Raw genomic sequence first — 24,178 nt, 5'->3', positions numbered from 1 at the left:
ATGATATGTTACGCAGATGACACTACTCGGATCTTCAATATTTCCACTTAGAAGAATTTCATAACGGTCGCTGAACGTGGTATAGAGTGTAGCCTCCTTAAACAAAAACCGTTTTTTTTTTAATTTCAATAAAACTTAAATCAGCGCCTAAAAATAATACCTCTCTCATCACACATGCTTGAGCAATTATACTCACATCAGCGCAACTGCTGAACACACAAGGAAACCATGTTTTACGAAGAACCTACTAAATAAAGTGACCTTTTATATTTTGATGAGCATTTACAATGTATTATGAAAACCTTTCATCACGTACTGCGTCTCTATCTAGAGTTCTGCTCCAATAAAACTTTAAGAGCTCGGCGACCTGTTCTTAGTTTTAAAGAAAGCATTTCTTTATTCTACTTCAGCCCTCTATTCTTATACAATTACTAGCTGCACGCCCCGGCTCCGCCCGGGTAGTTATTTATAGTAATTGAAATAATATAAACTATCCTATCTCTCAAGTTGGATCGAACTGAACATAGTGTGCGAATTTTATTATAATCGGTTAAGTGGTTTAGGAGTCCATTGAGGACAAACATTGTGACACGAGATTTATATATATTAAGATGTCTAAAATATTGAGATCTGTCTACTTCTACCAATCAATTTCCCTATTTTTGTAAACCATGAATGAATGAATGATAAATGATTTCTTTTTATAAGAAATGGGGAGGGCGGGCTGTGTTTGTGTGTGTAGGGGAGGGGTAGTAATAATATTGAACCAGATAAAAAAATATTTAATCTCCAACAAATCAGTACATGGTCTGCTCAGTGGGCTTCCTGCGGTCGAGGCGCGCCCGGCTGAGGTAGGGCGAGGGCTGCTTGAGGTGCACGGTGCGCACGTGCAGCTTGCAGCTGTTGGACTGCGCGAACGCCTTGCCGCATACCTCGCATTTGTACGGCTTGTCGCCGGTGTGGCTCTGGAGGTGGGAAGAATTATTTGCTTTTAAGCAAATAAGCTTTATAATATAAGTAAAAGATGAAACAGGTAACAGGCAGAAAATCGGCGTGAAATTGTGGCATGCTGCTGTTTCGTTCAGTGAGTGGGGGAGCCGGAGGCCCGTTTGCTTTTCCTCAATCCCTTCTCCGTCCTTTTCTTTCCCGTTGTCTATCCTTTCCTTAACCCTTTCCCCTGAAAAGAGGTAGTGCCACTTCTCTGCTCATGTGCCATGGTGATCGCCCACCATCAGGCGAACCGCCTGCTCAGATAGCAAAAAAAAAAAAAAAGCCGGAAAAATACAAAAGCAGTTGTCAAAAGAAGAAAGTCCATTGGCAAGCACTGACGCGAAAGTGTCGATCCAGCGCGCCCTTGCTCTTGAAGGCCTTGCCGCAGGCGCAGCACACGTGCGGGCGGCGCTCCGAGTGCGCGGCGGCGTGCATCAGCAGGTTGGCGCGGTTGTGGAACGCCTTGCCGCACTCGCCGCACTTGAACGCCTTCACCGCCGAGTGCGTCCGCTTGTGGTACACGAGGAACGCGTTGCCCTGCTCGCGTGTATCGAGTTATTGTGTGTAAGTCGCCCGCGTAAGTACATATCCCGTGGGCAGTGGCGTAGCTAGGGGGACAAGGGCCCTGGTGCATAGGGAAAGTATCGGGCCCTCCTCCCCTCTTTCCACCTTCCTCCCCTCTTTCAAAGCTGAGGTTAGAGGGCCCCCTCAGCTCCGGGGCCCTGGTGCACTGCACCACCTGGCCATATGATAGCTACGCCACTGCCCTTGGGAGAAGGAAATCGAGACACATAGTTGCCTATGTGTGTATTCCAGTTGTCCAGCTATCTACGTAGCAAATTTCATTGCAATCGGTTCAGTGGCTTTTGTGATATACACACTTCCTTACAAACTTTCGCATTTATAAAATTAAGTAGGATTAGTAAAGGTTTAACATAGCATTAGAGTCGCCCCTCAGTTGTCCCGTAACTCGCGCCACCGACCCACGTTTTAAACACTATATAATTAGTGTTGTATATTTGTAGCGTAACTTAGTAAAAATATAATTATTTCATTTGGCTGGAAACTTTTATATCTCCCTACAAACCCTACACTAAATTATATACAACTTAAAACGTGGGTATATACACCGAGTATAGCCGTTCGCTCCGGTTTCATCTGTAGTACATATATAGCCTACCTAGACGCTCCTAGACCTACATAGACAGCTGGACAACTCGAATAACACATAGGCAAAAAGATGACTGAGATAAAAATTATGAAACGAATGCGAATTTTTATAAAAGTAATAGCTGCGCCCCGCGGTTTCACCCGCTTAAGTCCGTATCCCGTAGGAATATCGGGAAAAAAAGTTGCCTACATGTTATTCCAGTAGTCCAGCTGTCAATGACCAAATGTCATTGCAATCGGTTCAGTAGTTTTTTTGCGTGAAAGAGCAACAAACACACACCCACACACACACATCCTCACAAACTTTCGCATTTATAATATTAGTAGGAAGTAGGATAGTAAGATAGTAGGAGAGGATATCGGAAGTAGGATGAAATTTATCATTTACCGTAAAGGCCTTGCCGCACACGTCGCAAATGTGCCCCTTCTCTATGGGATACTCCTTGTCGGGGTGGTACTTCCTGAAGTGGGCCCAGTACGCGCGCGCGTTACCTATCTCCTCCGAGCACTGAAACGGATGGATAGGTTTAACTGGAACACTTTATTTTTGATTTTCGGTTTTATAGCAATGAAAAATTTATTGATATTTGAAAAATTTCAAAGAAATGTAAAAAAAATCTATCACGATGCGGGACTCTAATCTGAGACCTACGCCAAAGTGTGGGAAGATTAAAAAATCAAGTCGATTTAATACATAAATTTATCGAGTATATCTGCAACTATAATATAGTCTACTAGCTCCGGCTTCGTCCGTGGTACATATATAGCCAATGTCACTCAGTGAAGTCGCAGCTTTACAATTGTGAAAGAATTTTTGAAATCGGTCCAACAGTTTTTGCGTGAACACGTTACAAACGTACAAAAAAAGTTTTCTCTTTACAATGTTAGTGTAGATATGGTGAAATGTTAGTGTTTAACTTAAATGCTATATCAGTTTAGTACATACATGGGGACAGTTAGTCGGCCAAGTGCGATTGTCCGTTTTCTTCTTGTATGTACGGCTCCATTTGCGCGTGTGTGCGTAACGCACATGCGCACGCAGCTCCTCATCGGTCTTGAACGATTCACCACATTTGCGACAGCCGTTCCTGAGAGATAGGAAAGTTAGATGAGATATTAGATATACCCGCTAATCTCTGTCTATATTAATTAATATTATATAAAACGATAGAATTGTGTCGTTAAAAAGTTATTTTTGTGTCGTTATATGGGGTAATCTCAGGATGTATTGAGCCGATTGCAAAAAAAAACTGTTCACTTCACAAATACTGTTACTAAACATTTATAAGAATAACATCTAACGTACAACGACATGTTGAAGCAAACAATGGATTTGAATTTGAATTTGAAAATTGAAGCCGATATAATTTAAGTTCTTATTTTGTTTAATCTAAATTACTTATTATTTACGCACTCTTTTTCAATCATCCTATATCCTTATGTAACTATATCTTTGTTCTTATCCAAATAATGTTGCCTTCGCTGCCTGTACCTGTACCTAACTTCACACTTAAAGCCTCGCCTATTGCCATAATCGCGAGAAAAAAAAGTAATTAATAAGCGTCGAAAATCTCACTTATTCTCAGCCTCCTGGTTGTGTCTCTTGGCCGTGACCATGTGTCGCTTGAACGCCTCCGCCGAAGAGAACTTGACGTCGCACGCCTCGCAATATGGCGCCTCGTTGGGGTCCGCACCGCTCGCCGCCTCCTATATGAATCACATTCATTCATCATCAGCCCATATATGTTCCTACTGCTGGGAAACGGGCCTCATGAGTCACGCTGGCCAAGTGCGGGTTGGCAGATGTCACACGTCTTCGAACTTTTGATTCTTTTGATTTCTCGCCTGGTCTTGAGCCCCGACTTATCGATTTTAAGTCCGAGGTTCTCACCACTGAGCCACCACTGCTTTTTTCATTAAGTCATCGGGTGTTGTTAAATTTAATTTTTAGTTTTTTTAGCATTGAAATGAGAAATAAGTAATTTTTAATTACTCAAAAATGAGAAATGAGAAAGTAATGTTTAATTTATAATTAATAAATTTTTAAGATAGAAAAAAATTGATCAGGAGGCGGGATTCGAACCTGCGTCTTTTTGCCAAACTATTATGTGGTGGTCGATTGTGATTGAGCCAGCTCGCATCGGGGCAGTACCACACCCCCACAGAAAACCGGCGTGAAATAGTGTCAAGCTATTTTGTTTCATACAGTGAGTGGGAAAGCCGCAGGCCCGTTTCCTTTTCCCCACCCTTCCCAATCCATTCCTTCCTTTCAGTCGTCAATCCATTCATTATTCCCGACTTCCTTTCCTTAAAAGCGGACAGCGCATCCCCAGAGCCACAACCTTTGCTCTGTTCATGGGCGGTGGTCATCGCTTACCATCAGGCGAAGATCAATTGCCCGCTTATTGCATAAAAAAAGAATGGAAAAAATTTGATCAAGAGGCGGGATTAATTAGAAGTGAAGCGTTTAAAAGAGTGAAAAAAAAGTGTTAAAGAGAATACCGGCGGTGACGTCACGACTCACCGTCAGATCCTTGTGCATGATAGTCTTGTGCTGCGAGAGGCCGAGCTGCGACACGAACGAGTAGCCGCAGAAGCCGCAGATGTAGTCCGACGGGTGCTTGATGCGCACGTGCGACAGGTACGACGTCCACTTGCTGTGTGAGTTGTGCGCCCGGCGCCGCGCGGGAGGGGGACAAGAGACGATCCAAGTGAGACGGGGGTCGGGTGCCATGTTGTGACGTCATAGGTGTTCATTCGAACGAAGTAATGACATATCATTCTACCATAGTAGAGCGCAATTTTGTGACGTCATAGGTGTTGATGCAAACGAAGTAATGATATGTTCGAGCGCCATTTGCGAGGTCTATTATCTATATTCAAGGGAACTTATAGTCTATTGTCTAGTGCTCCATTGTATAACGTCAAAGGCGTTGGTTCAAACGTACTAATAGTCAAGGATTTGCATATAAATTTTGTGCGAGTAACAGCCAGAATAAATGGTTGTTGGATATGCGAAAAGGTTTGCTTTCAAATGACATTTTTTTTCTATTATTATTGATACGCCTTGAAAAGCGAGGATAAGGATACGGGTCTTAGCGAAAAAATTTCTTATATGGTCTGTAGCGAAAAAATTTCACTTGCGCGATTCAGAGAAATCTTTCGCTACAGTCGCATATTATATTATCAATCTACAAAACATCAAAACGTACTCACGACAACACTTCCTCGCAATACGGACACTTGTACATGACGCCTTGGTGCCAGAATAGGTGGTGTTTAGCTTGAGTCCTGCCAACAATCACAAACGCTTACTAAACTAAATAGAACAATGTCGGTTTTTTTATGGGAGGGTACACCGGTTCGTAACGTAACGCGTTACGGCACCAGTCTATCTGGATTCCTTTTCTCTCCCGCATACGGTTGGATATATTTAATACAACATCAATGAAACTAAGGAATACGTTTTATTTCATCAAACGTCCTGATATGCGTAGCAAGGATGAATGGAAGACTGACCGCTTATTTTAAGATCTTTAATAAATTATAAAAAAAAATAATATATTTTATTTTTATTTTACACTTTTATTTCAGATTTATTACACTATTTAAATTGAAATCGAAATAATAACAAAAGGTTTTTAAAAATAATGTTTTTTTATTGAAAACCAAGTAAATATCATGAATGTTTTCTTTAACCGTTAGTAACGGTCGAACCCAGCTTAGCCCGTGGTACATATATAGCATTTGGGGATCACGCAGTTATACAAAGGTGAAATAATTTTTTGAATCGGTTCAGTTATTCCTATTATTAAACGCGGTCAAACAAACATACTTTTCATTATGTTATTTATATATGACTATAGTATAGTAGTTCACTATAGTAAAAAATTAGAAAATTATTATATATTTACTAGCTTCCCGTCCGCGGCTTCGCCCGCCTCCCTATTGTTCTTACCATTAAAACCTTCCCTGTACTATTCAGAATGCGCCAAAACCATGACTATAAAAATCGGACCATCCATTCTCGAGCTTTAATGAGACTAACGAAAAGCAATTGATTTTTAAATGTCGATATATAAAGGCAACTTTACTTACGTGTGTCTAGAGACATACGGACAGTAATTGCATATAAACTTCTTCGCGTGTCCGATCACGTGCTTGTTAAGAACTCTTGCCGTTTTAAATCGCAGCTTGCATATATTACATTCTATGCTACCGGATACCTGGAAAGAGATAGGATTTCTATGTGTATTATTGAATGAATAGAATAAATTATGACGAATGCAGCGGTTTTGGTGGTTACAAGGTAATAATATAATCTTAATATATAAAAATCCAGTGTTATGATGTATGTTCCCAATGAACTCTTCACCAACTCAACCGATTTTGCTGAAATTTGGCATTTTGTGTGTAATTTGGTCCAACTTAAGATATTGGATAGTTTTTATTTTGATTAATTATCCCAATAATGTATAATCTTAATATTTAATAATTACTCAACGCGTGGCCGGGTATGCTAGTATAATATAATAATATCGGTTATTGGACACAAGCTTTTTCCTGCGGCTTCGCACGCGTTGTATTTGGAGTAGTTTAATAGATGTTATACACATAAACCTTCCTCTCTAACCACACTATCTATTAAAAATCCATCAGTATCCGTTGCGTAGTTTTTAAGATTTAAGCATACATAGGGGCACAGGGACAGAGATAGCGACTTTGCTTTATACTATGTAGTGATAGACAAATATAACAACTGTCCAGTACATTGGTCCCCAATCTAGCAGTCTGTATTTGGGAACCACCTTCCTCTTGGATAAAAATATATTTTACTTGACGCTCGTCCCGGCTTCACTTGGATATCTAAATTCCTGTTTTATTCAAAGGTAGCATTTTATCAGGATATATATCCCAAATTACTTCATACCCACCCTGTCTGTATAATAATAATCCGTTCAATAGTTTCAGCGTGATTGACGGTCAAGCATCTAAACAAACTAACTTTCACATTTATAATATTAGTGTGATTGTGTGATTAGTGTGATTTGGTACGGTTACGGTTAGATTAGGTACTAAAGCTTTATTTTGTACACTGTTATCCTTAGATTCTGTAGATATCCTTATTTACAAAGAGGTCCCTGGTCCACGGACGTCCCTGGTGGGAGGAGCTACATTTTAAAATAGAACTAACAGACAATGATTTCCCATAAAACACAAAAAGAATCAAAAATTCAGTTGAATTGAGAACCTCCCTTGTTTTAGAGAACGTCGATTAACGAATGGAAATGATTTATAGTTTCGAATCTATTAATATACATACAAACATACAGGTGAAGCTATTAGCAGCGTGTTAAAAATAAAAAATACCTTATCATGTCTCTGTAAGTGATGTTGCCAGGTCTGTGTGTCCAGAAAGCCCTTAAAACAGAGCTCGCACTTGAAGGCAGCGTTTTTATAATTATCAGTCTCTTGTCGTTTCCGGATTTCTTCCAATTGTTCTTCCTCCTGATGTTTATTACAAATTGAGAAGAAACATACACAAGAAATATCAATAATTATGTTTTTCAATAACTATTTTTAACAAAAAGAAAACAACCTTCAAAATTGCCCGAACCAAACTTCAAATAAAAAATAAATAAAAATCGGTTCACCAAAGTGAAAGTTCTGAAGGCAACAAACCAATTACAACAATACAGTCAATTTTGGAACGGCTTCTTTACAACCGACTTAAAAAAAAAAGAAAAATAAAAATTGAAATAAATTAATAAACGAACAAGAAGATTTAGAAATTAAGAACTTTTTAACGGATTTTAAACGCGTTATTATATAGGAGACTGAGTCTCCCCGTGACCACGCTCGGTGTAAAGTGTTCGAAACGTCGGGTTAATAATACTAGCTGTGACCCGCGGTTGAAACCGCGTAAGTCCGTATCCCGTAGGAATATCGGTATAAAAAGTGCCTATGTGTTATTTCAGTTGTCCAGCCATCTACGAAGCAAAATAGTATTATTATTCACCAATAGATGTCAGGAAAAAAAAAACACGAATAAAACACGAATATGACATTTTCTAAAAAAGATTCCTAGCTAGATCGATTTATCGCCCCCGAAACTGGAAATGTACTAAATTTCATGAAAATCGTTGGAGCTCTAGAATTGCTCGTTTAAAGATATAAGATAATGAATAAATCGCGTTTAAAATCCGTTAAAAAGTTTTTAATTTCTAAATGTATAATACTCTCACAAGAAAAAGAAGATATTACCGTCAAATTGACAACCGTGACATACGTCTCTAAATCCATATCATCAATGGACCCTTTCCGCAGGATGACCGCTTTCAGTGTGTCCGAGCGCTGTCGCACCGCCTTCGGTTGCGATACTTTTTTGGATTTCTTCGTTTTCGAAGCTTTTGATGGTTTCTGAAAACGTTTTGGTGGTATGTGGGCATCAGTGGGATATGTGACAGTATTTGTTATAAATATCAGTTAAATAAAACAAAAAAAACACGCTTTTTACAGAAAACTGAACTAAAATAATTTTATCAAATTGGTGTATTCTCATCGGTTCTCGATAAATCTACAAAGTGTAAATGAAATCTGGGCATTGAAACTGAATCAAAATTGCGTCCAAAGGAGGCCGTAACAAACATACAAACATACATCTGAAACTAAAAAGCCTGTAAAAAGTCAAATCTACTTATGTTATGGCAACCCATATGGGTTTTTATTTATACTTGGCTAAGAAGGTAAATCCTTTTTCTAATAAAAGCATCATTATGGGTGACATATTTAGATTTCATCCCAGTGGCTGTAAAAGATACTTTCTATTGAAATTTAATATGTTTGTTATATAACACTAGCTATAGGTCTGCCCCGGCTTTGCCCGTGGTACATACATAGCCTATAGCCTTCCTCAATAAATAGGCTATCTAACACTGAAATAATTTTTCAGGTCAGAAGAGTAGTTCCTGAGATTAGTGCGTTCAAACAAAAAAACTCTTCAGCTTTATAATAATGGTATAGATTTCACAGTAACTTACCTCCTCAACTTCCTCGGTTTTTACTTCTCCCTCCACATTCATCTCCATCACATCCAAATTCCCCTCCATTTTTCTACTCTTATGAATAGATAAGGGTTCATCATCACTCGGCCAATCATTGTCATGGTTTGTTTCTAACGTAAAATCATAATCAAGTATTTCATCTGGCTCCTGTTTGATTGTCTCATTAGCATCTTCCTCCTTTATCATTTTAATGTCTTCTGGATAGTGTATACTTAAATTTGAGCTTAGGAGGTAGGAATTTTTGTCCACCTCTCTAATGTCTTCTTCAATAATCTGAAACGAAAATATTGTTAAGAATGTGCTCATCTATCTAATCCTAATCCTACTAATATTATTAATGCGAAAGTTTGTAAGGATGTGTGCGCGTTGGATGCTCTTTCACGCAAAAACTACTGAACCGATTGCAATGAAATTTGGTACGTAGATAGCTGGACAACTGGAATAACATATAGGCAACATTTTATCCCAATATTCCTACGGGATACGGACTTACGCAGGTAAAACCGCGAGGCGCAGCTAGTTATATTATGAAGAAAGATTCACCATATTCATATTGAACGTCTTTTTGATATTGTTGCATTGTTATTATAAGTACGAACTTAAAGGTAATTAAATATAGTATAAGATAGAAAGAGACAGCAACTAAATCAAATTGCAACAATTGCCTTACTCTGTCCTCAACAATTTGTTCATGCTAATGCAATATCCTCTTTTTATAACATTTATAATTAATTAACACATGGAGGACATAAAGCAAAATTTCATTAAGAAACTTCAGTCTGTGGTTTTGCTCATATGGCAACAAAATGAGAAGATTTTTACTTTACTAAGACTATTAATACAAGTTTGTATGACTGTAATCAATTATGTCAAAATTACTGAAAGGATTTTGATAAAACTGAGAGACAATGTAGAAGTTAAACCTACTTCCAATATTCTTTCAACAGCAGAAGGCTACATTCTCACCCCGTGACAAAAGTTATAATTTATTAAAAATATCAAATCCCAGATTCTTGTGTAAAACAGTAGCTGTTTCTCTTTGAATACACCAGTAAATAAACCTCAATAAAACAAAATTTAACAAATATTCCTCCATAAAGCAGTGGAGAAACAATATATAATTAGTTTAGGTTATGTCAAACACAAAAAACAAATAAACAAAAAGTATTTTCTCGTATATTATTTGCTAAAATATCGTACCTTGCCATGGCGCTGAAAGATACCCTGCAATATAGCCTGACCCCTTAAGCTTCTCTGTCTAAATAAGTAGAACTTGTGTAACATTGCTTTACACACATAGCATACAAACATAGGAAGCTCCAAGTGTTTAAGAGGCTGTAATATAAAATAAATTTTACGATAGAAATCGAAACGATTACTGTTTTAGTAAATATGCATACGTCCGCGATAAGTTTGTGAATTTGTATCGCAAACTTTTTACCAAAAGATACATAATAAGGATTTATATTTAATTTTAATTGTATTAAAATAAAATAATATTTTTCGTAACTTACATCTATTCCTGTTAATAATTCATAATATCGTTCCAGTGAACCAGAGTGTAAATTATAAAGGGTTCCATCCATTTCTAAGCATATTATACAAGCTCGAACGTTTTCCTTGTCCATATTGAAAGTATAGAATATAACTTATTTATTTATTTACTCTTCATTGAACTTTTTGTGTTCATAGATTGGCGGCATAAACACTATAATAGACTTAATAAAACCTTAGATCTGCATAGGCGCAAGTCGATCTAAGAAACCATTTAATACCATCAATCGAACCGACGAAAATCAAAGTGTAAATGTGAAACAATAAACTTAGCGACGGTTTTCATTTTTTCATCTACAATTGCAGAAATACAAATCGAATTTATAAAAATAAGAGTAATGAGAACGTCTACTTATGCAAAAGACTATGCTGAAGACGCCATATGGGCATAGAGATTAGAGTTTTGATTAGCCATAGTACTATAGTGCTCTGTGGTTTTGATTGTGTACTCGCCTGTTGCCACGAAAGAAGTCCACGGCGAAAGTATGAACTATATTGACCGGTATTGTGAAAAGGTTTATTTCTTATATAATGAAAGAATATAAATCAGGCCATTATAATGAAACTAACAATTATTTAACAAAAAAATAATCGACTTCAAACAACTCAAAAGTGAAAAATAAATAAGTATAATAACTATGAGCGCTATATACACATCTATTTGAAGTCGCTGCTAACCAAGCCAAGCACGCAGTAGATAGGTATGTAGTAAGTTACTACTTGTGATAATATGTAGTAAGGAGATAGTACTTATTATCAACTACTTAACATTACTTTGCTAGCACCGACTTCAAATAGATGAATGAGTAGTTTACTTATAGCGATTGTATAAATTTATTTTGCGATTTTGAGTGGTTTGAAGATGGTTAAATTTTTGTTAAAAAAAATCATTATTATATAGTATAAATATTCATTATTAATACTATTGGCATGTAGTAAGCTCTCTGCGTAAGTTTAGTTTTTCATTAATCTGTTTTTGCCTCACTTTAGAAATCGTCATAAATTTTCTTCTACTTTTTCAAATATTTTCTTATTATTTACTAGAAAATAACAAGAAAGTAAATATTGATAATATGATATAAGTTGCATAATATAATAAATATAAATACATTTTCTTATTTATGAAGTATCATCGGTCCGGTAGTTTTTGAGATAAGCGCATTATAAACAAATTTTTCAGCTTTATAATTTTAGTTATCAAGTATTTATTTTCTGTTTTTTACTGCAGTGTATAAAATGGCGGTATTACATAAAAACATGCTATATAACCATGAAGTTCCATTAAGTGCAATGGTTAGTGAGCGGACCATTACAATTTACATGTATGTGATTAATAGTACGATCTCTGCTATCGAAAAATGGCAAATGGAATTTCTGACCTATATAGTAGGGATCAAACCCACATTCACAAATGCAATGTTCCGTTGTTATGTTAATTTTGTTATTGACCGCCATCCGCCTCCCGTGTATTATGGTTAAGGCTAGAACGTAGAACCGAATGGACTATTCATAGTGGGGATAAAAAAAGAAAAATGTTTATTATAGTATTTTCTTGTGTTTGATTTTACGCGAGTATTATACATTTAGAAGTTAAAAACTTTTTAACGGATTTATTCATTATATTCCAGTCTCCCCGTGACCACGATCGCTGTAAAGTGTACAAAACGTCGGGTTAATAATATAATGAATAAATCGCGTTTAAAATCCGTTAAAAAGTTTTTAATTTCTAAATGTTTATTATTTACGTCGAAGTTACGACGAAGTTTCGTTTATTGAAACAGATGTATAAATGTATCTTCCCCATACAATAAGTTAACAATCATCCAGTAAGACGCTTTTGTAGTCTAATGTCGAATGATCCCACAGCACATGCAGATACTTTTGCTTTGAGTAGCAAATGCAAGAATTGTCAAAAAAGAGTTTTTTCTTTATTTATTTAATCATCTAAGCATTCAGCTAAGCATTTGACCTTCGATTCGCTTTATGGAGATAAAATAGCATGGTCTAGGATGGAGCTTATCTAATAAAAGCATATTGGCTTTACTTTTATAAATTCAGATTACAGTTTCCGGGAAAACAGAAGGTCCAACCAGTCCATACTCTTGCACATGAGGATGCAAATCGCTTAGCGCGTAAAGTCAATGTAACAAAAGGGTGAAGAGCAGCCCTGCGCCGAGCTGCCCGATGATGAAATGGAGAAGCTAAGTTTAAATAATTTAAACAATTTATTTAATTACAGCCTGGGTGTGTGGTTAGGTACATATACTTGGAACTCCTCTGACAAGTTTAAAAAGTTGTTGAATACTTCCGCACATTCGCAAAAAGATATCCCGAACGAGCTTTATTTCCAATAAACCCAATTTCTTGATTTTCGATCGAGTCCAAAGCACTTAATTGGTATTTTGCAGTTGAGCCCGAAGCGACGACAAATATAAAAGCAGTACCTACTGCATACCTGACCGTAGCTTTGACAAGATTTCAAAAGATATTTCGATGTGAAGAACTTTCCCACTTTAGAGAATAATCCCAGCAAATTTGCAGCAACTTTCACTTAGGTTTCAAGGGTCTTAAAGTACAGGTTCAGCGAAAGGTTCAGGTTTGACCAAGAAACTGTAATCGCGTTTGGCTGTAAAAAGGCATGTTTGTGTTTTAGCATAGTTGAACATGTGAATGCTTTTAAAGTAATATTCAACTACTTAACCACAGCCTCTCTTTGCCACCAACACAAAATATATAATACTACGGTGCATACCTGTGCTTTAGATATGTGCCTAGCAGTACTGTCATCCGCATACCCGTGCAATAATTTATTAACAACTACATACGTTAGTACACAATTGCACGAATTATATATATAAGTGGATGTTGCACGGCAAAATATTTACGGAATATATTTTATAGTTTTTTTTTTGTTTCTACCATTTTTATACTCTTGTGAATACTCTTGTTGTGTTGAAATTCTATTCCATTTTTTATTTTATTTCAAGAAACAATCTGGAATTTAATAAATTAAAAAGTTGACCTGTAATATCGATAAACTAAACAGTGCCATCAGCCATGACAAGGATTTAAATCAGTTGTTCTGCCATAAGCTTCCACTGCTGAACTTCTGTACCTTACTACTAGATCCGAAATTTATTTGGCTATACATGGCAACCCGTTGACCTTGAATGAACCCAAAAATCGTATTGTTTTTCTGATTGATAACATTTAATAATATCATTCCAACTAGAAAGAAGAGCTTTCTCATTCTAGAAGTTTGTTATTTGCTCGTACATAAAGGCTTTGTCAAATAGAACGCATTCGTAGCGCGCGACAATGCGCTAGCCTTTCGTCGTGCTTTGACGCCGGAATGTGGATTGTTATATTACTACCGACTACGCGATACATAGCGAAAACGGTCAATCTGAGCGCCAGGTGCCCGAGCTAGCAGCAATCTTCTGTTGCGGCTAGTATAGCCGTATGATGATAGTTAGTTTTATCAGCGTCCCACTAAATTGCTGTATAATGACTAAAAATTGCTAGAATTTGTTAGAAAACGTTGATGCATGTTACAAAGCATGATGTTCTCTGAGTTCCTTCCCCCTTTTTATTGATGTCGTACATCCACGCCCTTTTTTCTGTGAACATAATAAAGTATAATTGAGATATCAAATGATAATCTCGATAAAAAACAAACTTACATTCATACTAGTTTGGACTACCGACTACGCTTTAGTGGATATCACGTTACGTAGCGAGGCTCTAGTAAATCTATATGACATGAGCAGAGAGCGATATTTAACGACGTCGCTACTCAGCGTTAAGTATGCTTTCTGTCTGACAAAGTCATAAATGTAGTATTGTTTTTAAAGTTATTTGGGCCTGTAAGATGCGATGATAATTCGGATGACCTTGAAACTACATACAACCTTCGATGTCACTATTTTAATAGAAAATAATTGTTTAAATGGTTCTGACGTCGTTGGTCCAACCACTATTCTTTCTCATACTATAAACTCATGCTACTAATATTATAAACGCAAAGTTTGAAAGCATGGATCAATATCATAGATTATACACTTATATTCTAGATCAATATATGGATGTGAGCTGCTCTCTAACGAGAGATATATTATGGTTTGGATTAGCACATACAGGTAGGCCCCTCTTTTCCGAGAGACGCCACGGGTTACAGTTAGTATTTCATACATATGAAATACTACTGGATACATATCCAAGTCATTATTTTGGATTCTGTTAGTATCGACATTAGGTCTGCTTATATATGTTTTTGTAACAAAAAACTAAAACACCCCCAAATAACCCATAACTAGACCAAACTTGGAACATTTGGGTGGCACCAGGTTTCAATTTAAAAAAAGAATCATAAAAATCCGTTCTCGCAGTAAAAAGTTATTAGGTAACAAACACAAATTCAGTCGAATTGATAGCCTCCTATGCTTCTAATTTTAAACAAAATATTAATAGATAGAGGTTAGATAAGGGTTTCTATATATTTTTCTTTTATAATGATGACTTCCATAAATTATTAACCGACTCCATACTGTGTGCCAGTGTGTTAAAGAAATGATTATTGCTACTGGTTCGTAATTTGTAAATATAATGTTAACAAAATCTGAATCATACCTGATTTAAAAACCCTCAAAATTTTGTAATGAAAAAAGTCAGGAATAAGATAAGAATGTACTAATTATTTTAATACTACACGTAATCAGAAAACATGAATTTAACAAAAAGTGTAGCGAAAACAAATACATTTTCAGAAGTAAATTCAGCAAACATTCGTTACTTCTAACCGGATTTGGAAAAAATAAATAATATAGCATTATTAATCAATAACGGCTGACTCGGCAACAACAGGATAGATGACCCTAAAAGTCTTGAAAAATAAAGTATTTATCATATTTTGCACATACAACAAATAGTAGATCAATACCAAGTCGAGCGGGAGTTGCAATATTTGTTAATACCTAACTGCGTTACAAAATTTGGACACACATTTGAAGACCCTTTATTAAATAGCTAACAATTTTGCCATTGTAAGCCATTTAACATAAATAAGAATATGGAAACGACAATTATTTATGATAAACGATTAAGTTTTACTTTAAAATTTAAGACTAAAAATACAATTTTATTAATTTAGAACAACCGCTATACAGTACCTACTTTACCATAAAGTAGGTTAGATGTGCTTACGTAAGTTTGTAATTGCATTATATACCTACCTACGTTCTCTTTACGTCCATAGTAAAATACCTAAACATTTGACATGTACTTTTTACGTATCTCCATCTCGCTTACTCATGCAGGGGATTATTGTACAAGGAATGCGCGCGTCGGATAGTCTCGCTATACTCAGCATTAAGGCGCAAATTATTCTTATTAAATTAAAAACATCAATCTTATTGCGATGGTCATAAGGTCGAATTTAGAAATTTTATTAGTATCTAGCCTCCTTATTTGATAAGAAACGACGACACGAGACTATCCATAGTGACTACCTACTTTGTAAGAGTACATTCATAAATCTTATTTTTAATGAAGTTAAAAGATTCGTTTTAGACAAAATGGAAATTATTTTTATGAAATATATTAAGTAATATCGTAACTCGTACTTTTTAAGAATTTTTTGGCGCTTTGTGTTATCCATTAATATATAAATAGCTCGAAAACTAAAAATGAAAAGTCCTTGAGAACTAGTCTCGTGAGGAGTGCGGTTACGTCACAGACGGGAATTTTTGTAGGTATGTATACGCAAGCTATGGCTCGATTGGCCAACAAAGCCTTGTCGGCGGCCATTTTGTTCGATGCTGAGTCACCAAAAGGTGAAAAATGTACACGATTTGATGCGTACTCCCCACGAGACTATACAACGGTATTGGGCATTTCCCTCGTGAACACAAAATTTGGGTTTCATGTTCCCTCGTCCGCAGCGTGGAAACAAAAATATTTTTTTTGAGTGGACAACAATTATTTTCGAAATAAACGTAATTCTATTAAACTACTACGTTAGTGAAAAATTGAATTTTCTAAAAGTTTTTCGAGTTAAGACGGAAGTTTATGTTGTGGAGTCAGTTGTTTGAAACTCATGGATGAACACACTCGGTTGTAATCAATTATCGGCCGCGTTGTACTTTCGAGAATCAAAATTAAATAAGAACTAAATAGTATCAAAGTTTCTACGTGTGTGAATAGTGAAAAAGTGTTTATGCTGTCAAATAACAGTGATAACTCAGTGTTTATTCTAAGAAGCCGTAGTTGTCATGGGAGTTGACTGCATATATCAGCCCTAAGTGTCAGGATGTAGCTTGTGCTATGCTAATAAAAGGTAAATAACACACAGACTTTGATTTTAGTGCATTTATCTTGTGTTTGTCAAGATGACAGAAACTGTACCAGCAGTAAAGATCAAAACCGAGCGGCCCGATGAAGCTGAAATCAGGGAACTGGCCGCGAAGATGGTGGAGGCCAATAAGGCGAAGGCATTGGCAGCTTCAGTTGCAGCCGCACGGCCGCCTCCTGGCGCCCGGCTCGGCGGTGCAGCTCCCGCCGTTGGCGGTCAAATGGGCATTCTAAACTTCCTAACACGCAACCAGAAACCTGGAACCCCGTCTGCAACTGAGCAGCGGCCGGTTAGCGATGATAAAAAGACGCCGGCGCCAGACGAGGCGAGCTGGAAGGGTCACTTCGGCTGGGATATGCTTGGCAAGTGTCACATACCCTACATCTACCGGTCCGGAGAGAAGTACGTTGCCGTACGTATGGTGGAGATCAAACTTCTTAACAAGTACCTGAACTACCTGCATGCAGATATCTACTCGTGTACCTGCATACGAAGTTATTACATCACAGAGATAGAGGCATTGCTGTTGAACGAAATTAACAATCGGCATTGTGACAGTCAGTTTGGACGGGAACCGTTCACTCAAAAGGACTTGGTTGTGAGGCTCTCTGACGCTGATGAGTTCTATAACTTCCTAGATGTGTGTTACAATAAGTTGTTACGTGGTACAACAAATAATAAAGACAAATGTGGTTTTATCAGGATAAATAAAGAATCAGTAGTTCCATATACAGTGCGAGACAATCAAAAATTTGTGCCGCTGTTCTATTTTGAAGGTGAAACGGACAATTTGAAGTTGAAAGCCGATCAGCTCAAGGGCTGGGACTTGTCATATCTTAAATTCTGTTGTAAAGTGCAAGGCATTAGGAATGAACTGTTTGCAAGTGAAACTTGCTCGGTGATTAGTTTAACAGACATTAAAAGTTATTTCCCGCCTGGAACGGAGTTTGAGGAGTATTGGCCAAACAAAGTAGTTGATTCACAGCTGCTAATCTCTGCTAAAGGTAAGAATAGTTCTGCATATATTCTTATCTTACTTTTTTTATGGATTTTAAGCCAGAGGATTCATCACTTTCCTGTCTGTCTGCTTTGTTTACAATGATATCCACATACAAATTTGTATTTAATCTTTCATCATTGTCTTAGAAATCAATAATTTCTAAAATTTTTAATTACTGCTTAAAAGCTATAGAAAGATTTTTTTAATTGGTCCAGTAGTTCCTGAGATTTGCATATTCAACCAAGCAAACTTTTCAGTGTTTTATTATAAGTATTGATTCTAATAACTTGGTATTCTGTTGTTATAACTACAAGGAGTTGTTGATGTGCATAATATATTATTTATAAATATTTAATGGCCAAAATGGCCTAATTTTTAGATTTACCAAATACTATTAATAATTTTTTTATATTTACCTCAATGATCCTATGACTTAAAAGCAGATTTATCTTTATAATTGAATATAATAAAGATTTAAAGAATAACTAGTAAAAATAATTTTTCATTAAATAAATATTAATACTTGCATAGACCCCTGGCTGTAGTATGGTAATATATGTTCTAAGAATTTAGAATGGATGTTTTGAGTCAACCTTTTTTGGCATAGTTCTAAACTCATTAAGGCAGAGTCCCATATTAATTATTATAGAATACTAGCTGTAATCTACTGCATAATGCCTGGTACCTAGGAAAAAAAAAGTTGTGTGTTAATCCAGTCTATAATCTACCTCTGTGCCAAATTTCATATACACATAAGCTGTTGTATTTATATGAAAGAGTAGCAAACATCCATAGATGCATCTATATTTAGAAACTGTCAAATTTATAATATAAGTAGTAGGTACTATATTGTTTTAATCTAATTGATAATCGGTTATTATATTCCATAGGAGCAAAGTATAGGTTATGAGTACAATATCTCATTATCATTTATCCAAGAACGTTAATAAGACACACAACAAAAAGTAATATAAATGCCTATATTTTTTATATTGCCTTTTTTGTCATATTAATTCAAAATTAATACTTTTGCTAGCTGCCAATGATTCATCTAAGTCATACCTACTACAAACTGTTGCCCAATGTTATTTTATATGTTTATAAAAATATCTTGTTTTAATAAGTATTATTAAAATTAGTTTCAATATCTTTTGTTCAATACCATTTTAATACCAAAAACATGTTTTATAAATATATATTTCTTCAACAAATATAAATAAAACATGTTTTTTTTAATATACTTTATATTAATAAACTATAAAGGTACTTTAGCTGTTGATAAGTCTTCTATAAATAGCCTGTATAATGTTGTAGGTACTGGAACTACTTTTTTTTTTCAATTTATAATTGTAATTTGTGTCATGATGTTTAAATTAATGCACACTATTACACTATAGTCACATATTTTTATATACTCTATTTATTTTTTTCATATTGTAATCCTAACTTTCCAAAAGGTAGCTAAAGAATACATTCCAAAAACACAACCAAACCAAAGCTATCTTTAATAATTATATATCTTGCACCTGTTATTTATAGTATAGATCTCTGTGTAAAGTGGTTTTAAAGTTGTTTGCAACTGAGGTTGGACCTTCAAGTGAGCCTTGACATGATAAAAAATAATTTGCATTACATTGTCTACAATATAGAAAAGATTTCCTTTTAACTTGTAACTGTGTCAACAAGATTTTTCTTATCTGCAGTTTGCTTAATTTTCATTGGTCCATTAATTTCTCTTATATCTGTTTATATCCATATGCTTGTTTTTTTTTGGTAATTTCTTAAATAATATATAATAATTTTATAGTATATTAATTAAGAAATATCTTGTTTGTGGTCCCTGTAATAATGTCAAGGCTTTATCATATTAAGTGACTTTTGCATTATAGATATGTTCAAAGTGACCTTAAGGCGCGCTGCCGAAAGTCGTACGTTTTACAGCTTCGTCGATTAACCATCTAATTGCTTGTAATGTGACAATTGGCTTAATTGTGAACACAAATTAACATTGGTCTTGGCTAGGCTCAGTTGTGTGTTTTCGTTATTGGTTGTCCATTATCCCCAATATTCCCCACCATTTATTCCACCCCAATACAAACGATAGCTCAAAAGTTATTGTTTGTGTCACAATAATAACTCTATGTTTATCTTTAGAGTCTAATCTATAGATAAGATTCTTAAATTAATCCAAATATGTTTAGGGATTAAGGATTAGAGTTACACAAACACTAGAGCAAAGAACATGTTATGTACTGTTTCGTTTATGTCATGCATATACAGCGTATTTGTAAGGAAAAATAAAATATAATAGTTTAAAAAAACTATAAAACACGCTTTAACAAAAATCATATTTTGCAAATTGAAAACTGGAATAATTTTATCAAATTAGTGTATTGTCATCGGTCCTCAATAAATCTACAAAGTTTGAACGAAATCTGGCCGTTTAAAGTGGGTCAAAATCGCGCCCAAAGAAGTCAGTTACAAACAAACAAACAAACATACAAACAAACAAACAAACAAACATACAGGTGAAGCTAATAAAAAGCGTGTAAAAAATCTGATCACCTGTGTATGCCTCGCCCTTCAAATGGATCTTAGGTAATTGTAAATTGTAGATATTAATTGCAAAGGCCAGCCCTGAAAATTATGTCTCCCACTACTCTCACAAGTTTTACATTTCATTACAAATTAAATAGTCAATTAATATTTTTGGATATTTCAACAACGCCGTTAGTGCCGTGTATGCGTTATGCAAAGTAAACAACTGATAAACATACTTTTTCAATACCTATCATTCACCCAATATGTAAACAAGTGAACACTAGAAAATACTATTCATTGTATAGTATTTTTCCAGTCCATAAATCGGAATATCGTAAAGAAAAAAAGGGAATACATGCGGCTTCTCTCTTTATTATATGGCATGCTCATTGCGACTTAAGTAAATGTTATAAGTCTGGTGCGTGCTTGACCCAATTTGCGCTGTGGTGATACCCGAAGCCGAAGGCGTCTAGATTCAATTCATTGAATTTGTATCAAAGAGGTTTACGCACGCAGCGGTCAAACGGCGGATTTGATGTTATCTTTTTTTTTTCTTCTTTTACGGTGTCATTTAAGCGGGTACAGTTTCATTGCGGGATCTCTTATCAGATTCGGCGCTAATACCTTGTTTCAGACTGCGGATTTGTTTCATTTCTGGGTATTTTACTTTTGTGCGTATCGTGTACACGTTATTGTTTCTTGTAATCGTAATTGACGTAAGTCAATACGTCAGCGTTGAATGATAATTTTTGCTGGCAACCCTTATTTCACAATATTTTGACGAACGTCTTGATTTTTTTTTGTCGTAAACAAGCTTTATGTTATTTTTGTCAATTGAAAAAATCGTCTTATTAATGAAGTACCAATCAATGAGTTTAACCATTATGGATCCGTAAAGTACCTACATAAAAAATTAAAAAAGTATGTATGAAAGTGGTTGTAATTAAATCAATTGAGATGTCATCTCAAAAGGAATAACCATTGAAGGTATGATTTGTGTACATATTACAAATGAAAATTTTTAAAACGATCTACTTACGAATCTATAGTTTCATTAGACGTCTCTGACCACAGCAGATAGTGTTGACATAAAAAAAAAGGATGAGAAATGTATAAATCAAAAGAAGGTGGTTCTATTTATAATACCTACTGGATTTTTAGGACTGCTTTTTTTTATAATTAGTGTTTTACTATAACTATATACTTTACTTACTATAAATATACTACTCGTCATCCGCGTATTGTATATTTCTGATTGCCCAAAAATGTCCCTGCATACATTTTTTTTATGTCATAATTTATTGATGTTTTCTGAATAGCTAATCAAGATAACATTTAAATGTACGCCTTTAATCAAGAAGATAGAGAAGATTTTGTTCGTTTCTTTGTTTGAACGCACTAATCTCAGGAACTACTGGTCCGATTATTAAAATTCTTTCAGTGTTATATAGCCCATTTATTTAGGAAGGCTATAGGCTACATATGTACCACGGGCGAAGCCGGGGCGGACCTAAATTTATTTACATGTGCCCTGAACAACTAGACTCCCAGTCGCCCGAAGGTCGATTAAATAAAGGTCCGAACGGCGTTGAAAATGCATCGAAATTAACACTTTATTTCGTTGCAGTAATGTTGTTAATAAGTTGTCAGTGTCGCTCATTAGAAAAAATTGCCTAATACAAGCGCAGGCAGAGTTTTAAACTACTTCGAATTTAACGAGTGCGAAGCCGCGGACAAAAGCTAGTTAATAATGTAAGTTAAGAAATGTTGTATTTATGGATGACTAGCTGCGCCCGAAGTCTGTATCCCGTAGGATATCGGGATAAAAAGTTGCCTTTGTGTCATTCCAGGTGTCCAGCTATATACGTATCAATTTCATTTCAATCGGTTCAGTAGTTTCTGCGTGAAATAGTAACAAACATACACATACATTCATCTTCGCAAACTTTCGCATTCATGATATTAGTAGAATTCTAGCAAAATAGAATAAGCCGTTATTGATATGCAAAAAAGGTTGTCCCAGTAAGTCGTATTTTTGTAAATATGTCATGTGACTCGTGTCACTTAGAGGTCATTGACGTTCCTATTCTTAGTTGGATCGCTAAATATGTATGTTTGTATGTCTCCGATAAATTGTGAACAGCGATATATTGCAATCTCAGTCATTTTGGGAAAAATAAATTCTCGTTGTAGTAACATTACTCATTTATTCGCTCTTTCGACATTGTTAGCAGGAATAAAATAATATTCTTTAAAAACCTTACGATACAAATTAGAGTAAGATTGTTTTCTGCTTACAACAAAACGTTTCTGTAATAATTACGACTGTTTTGTAAAAGGTTCCTAGGTAAGGCCTCTGCAATGTATTCGCACTATAGTCCAACGAAAAATAATACGTGGAATTGCAAGCGAATGTTACGTATCACGATTTCTCGACAGTTTGCAATCTCGCGAGTGTAGATTGTACGTATTCTAACGGTTTTTTCACTCTTACGGCGACGTGTTCTACACATCCTATTCACATGTCGAAATAGGTGAAGTTATATCGATAAATTTTTTACTTAGGGCTAGTTTTGACGATAATTTTTGTTTCGAAGATAAATTTGAAGTTTACAGTGCATGTATACGATACATACGATAGCAAAGAGTGGAGTAATCTCTTTGGCTGTTCTCAAAAGTGATTTGCCCAATGATCTTAGCAATAGAAGGAAAATGATAACCTTATAAAGCTTACACGTGGATGCATGAAGGTCACGCATCTTGTGTCCAAACTATAATTTATTTCTTTCACGGCATATAACAGTTCCATGTTTTTTTTTATTAACACTGATAGTCGTAATGAAAATATATATAATGTCAAATGACGATTTCCTCACGATGTTATCCTTCACCGTTTCGAGCAGTGGTGATGTTATTCGCATGTGCAGATCAATTGAAAAATCGGTTTATTTCCTGCACGCTCTCCTGGTCTCGAACCCCGAGTTATCGATTTTGTAGTCCGAGGTCCTCACCACTGAGCCACCACTGCTTTTATATATTGGTTGCTTTTTAAATATTAACATTATATAGAAATTATTCCGTGTACTAGGTATATTGTATGCCCTACATTTATGGAATGTATGAACTATAAACCATAATCAAGGAACACGACTCACGACATCCAGTGGTTTACTTAGCCATTCACTGTCGTTAATATACTTACTAAAAAATTGAATTGCATGAAAAAAAATCTTCTTTCGCTTTGCCAATGAGTTTGCTTCTCTGTAGAATGCCGCAGAGTCGACATTCTAAACGACATTCTGGGTGGTAGTGTACCTAATGATAATTACAATGTCGATACATTAGTAGAATCCGCAAGTTTTTATAAGGTCAGATAAGTTTGAATTAGACACAGTTAGGTTTACATTAACCTTGTTATAGCAAGTTAGTTTATTAACACGCTTTTTAACACGCTTTTATTAGCTTCACTTGTATGTTTGTATGTATGTATGTATGTAACTCACACCCGTT

General features: G+C 35.6%; 2 protein-coding genes across 2 annotated transcripts in view; one reads left to right on the top strand and one right to left on the bottom strand.

Moving 5' to 3' along the window:
* Positions 1-766: 766 nt before the first annotated feature.
* LOC119839671 (zinc finger protein 846-like) lies at positions 767-11,179 on the bottom strand. Its single transcript, XM_038366076.1, has 13 exons — positions 10,739-11,179; positions 10,425-10,559; positions 9,201-9,497; positions 8,425-8,580; positions 7,531-7,668; positions 6,259-6,386; positions 5,377-5,451; positions 4,685-4,817; positions 3,737-3,867; positions 3,107-3,248; positions 2,549-2,668; positions 1,330-1,527; positions 767-965 (listed from the first exon to the last, which is right to left on the bottom strand). Exons 1-13 carry the CDS (start codon positions 10,850-10,852, stop codon positions 798-800), a joined length of 1,935 nt encoding a protein of 644 aa, XP_038222004.1. The 5' UTR covers positions 10,853-11,179; the 3' UTR covers positions 767-797.
* Positions 11,180-16,616: 5,437 nt separating this feature from the next.
* Positions 16,617-24,178, top strand: part of LOC119839587 — a 17,752-nt gene continuing 10,190 nt past the window's right edge. Inside the window, exon 1 of the mRNA XM_038365949.1 lies at positions 16,617-18,131. Within this exon, the coding sequence (XP_038221877.1) occupies positions 17,165-18,131 (967 nt within the window). The 5' untranslated portion in view covers positions 16,617-17,164. The remainder of the gene's footprint in view (positions 18,132-24,178) is intronic.

The sequence above is a fragment of the Zerene cesonia genome, chromosome 4 (genome assembly GCF_012273895.1).
Source record: "Zerene cesonia ecotype Mississippi chromosome 4, Zerene_cesonia_1.1, whole genome shotgun sequence".
NCBI classification, from domain to species: Eukaryota; Metazoa; Arthropoda; class Insecta; order Lepidoptera; family Pieridae; genus Zerene; species Zerene cesonia.
The sequence above is the reverse complement of the archived record's forward strand: the minus strand, read 5'-3'. Positions and strand labels throughout refer to the sequence as shown.

Excerpts from the sequence above, each read along its gene's own strand:
- LOC119839671 (XM_038366076.1), bottom strand. The coding sequence starts at position 10,852 with ATGGACAAGGAAAACGTTCGAGCTTGTATAATATGCTTAGAAATGGAT. Across the intron at positions 10,560-10,738 it reads AATTATTAACAGGAATAGAT|CCTCTTAAACACTTGGAGCT; the intron begins GTAAGTTACGAA and ends TTTATATTACAG. Across the intron at positions 8,581-9,200 it reads AAACCGAGGAAGTTGAGGAG|AAACCATCAAAAGCTTCGAA; the intron begins GTAAGTTACTGT and ends AAACGTTTTCAG.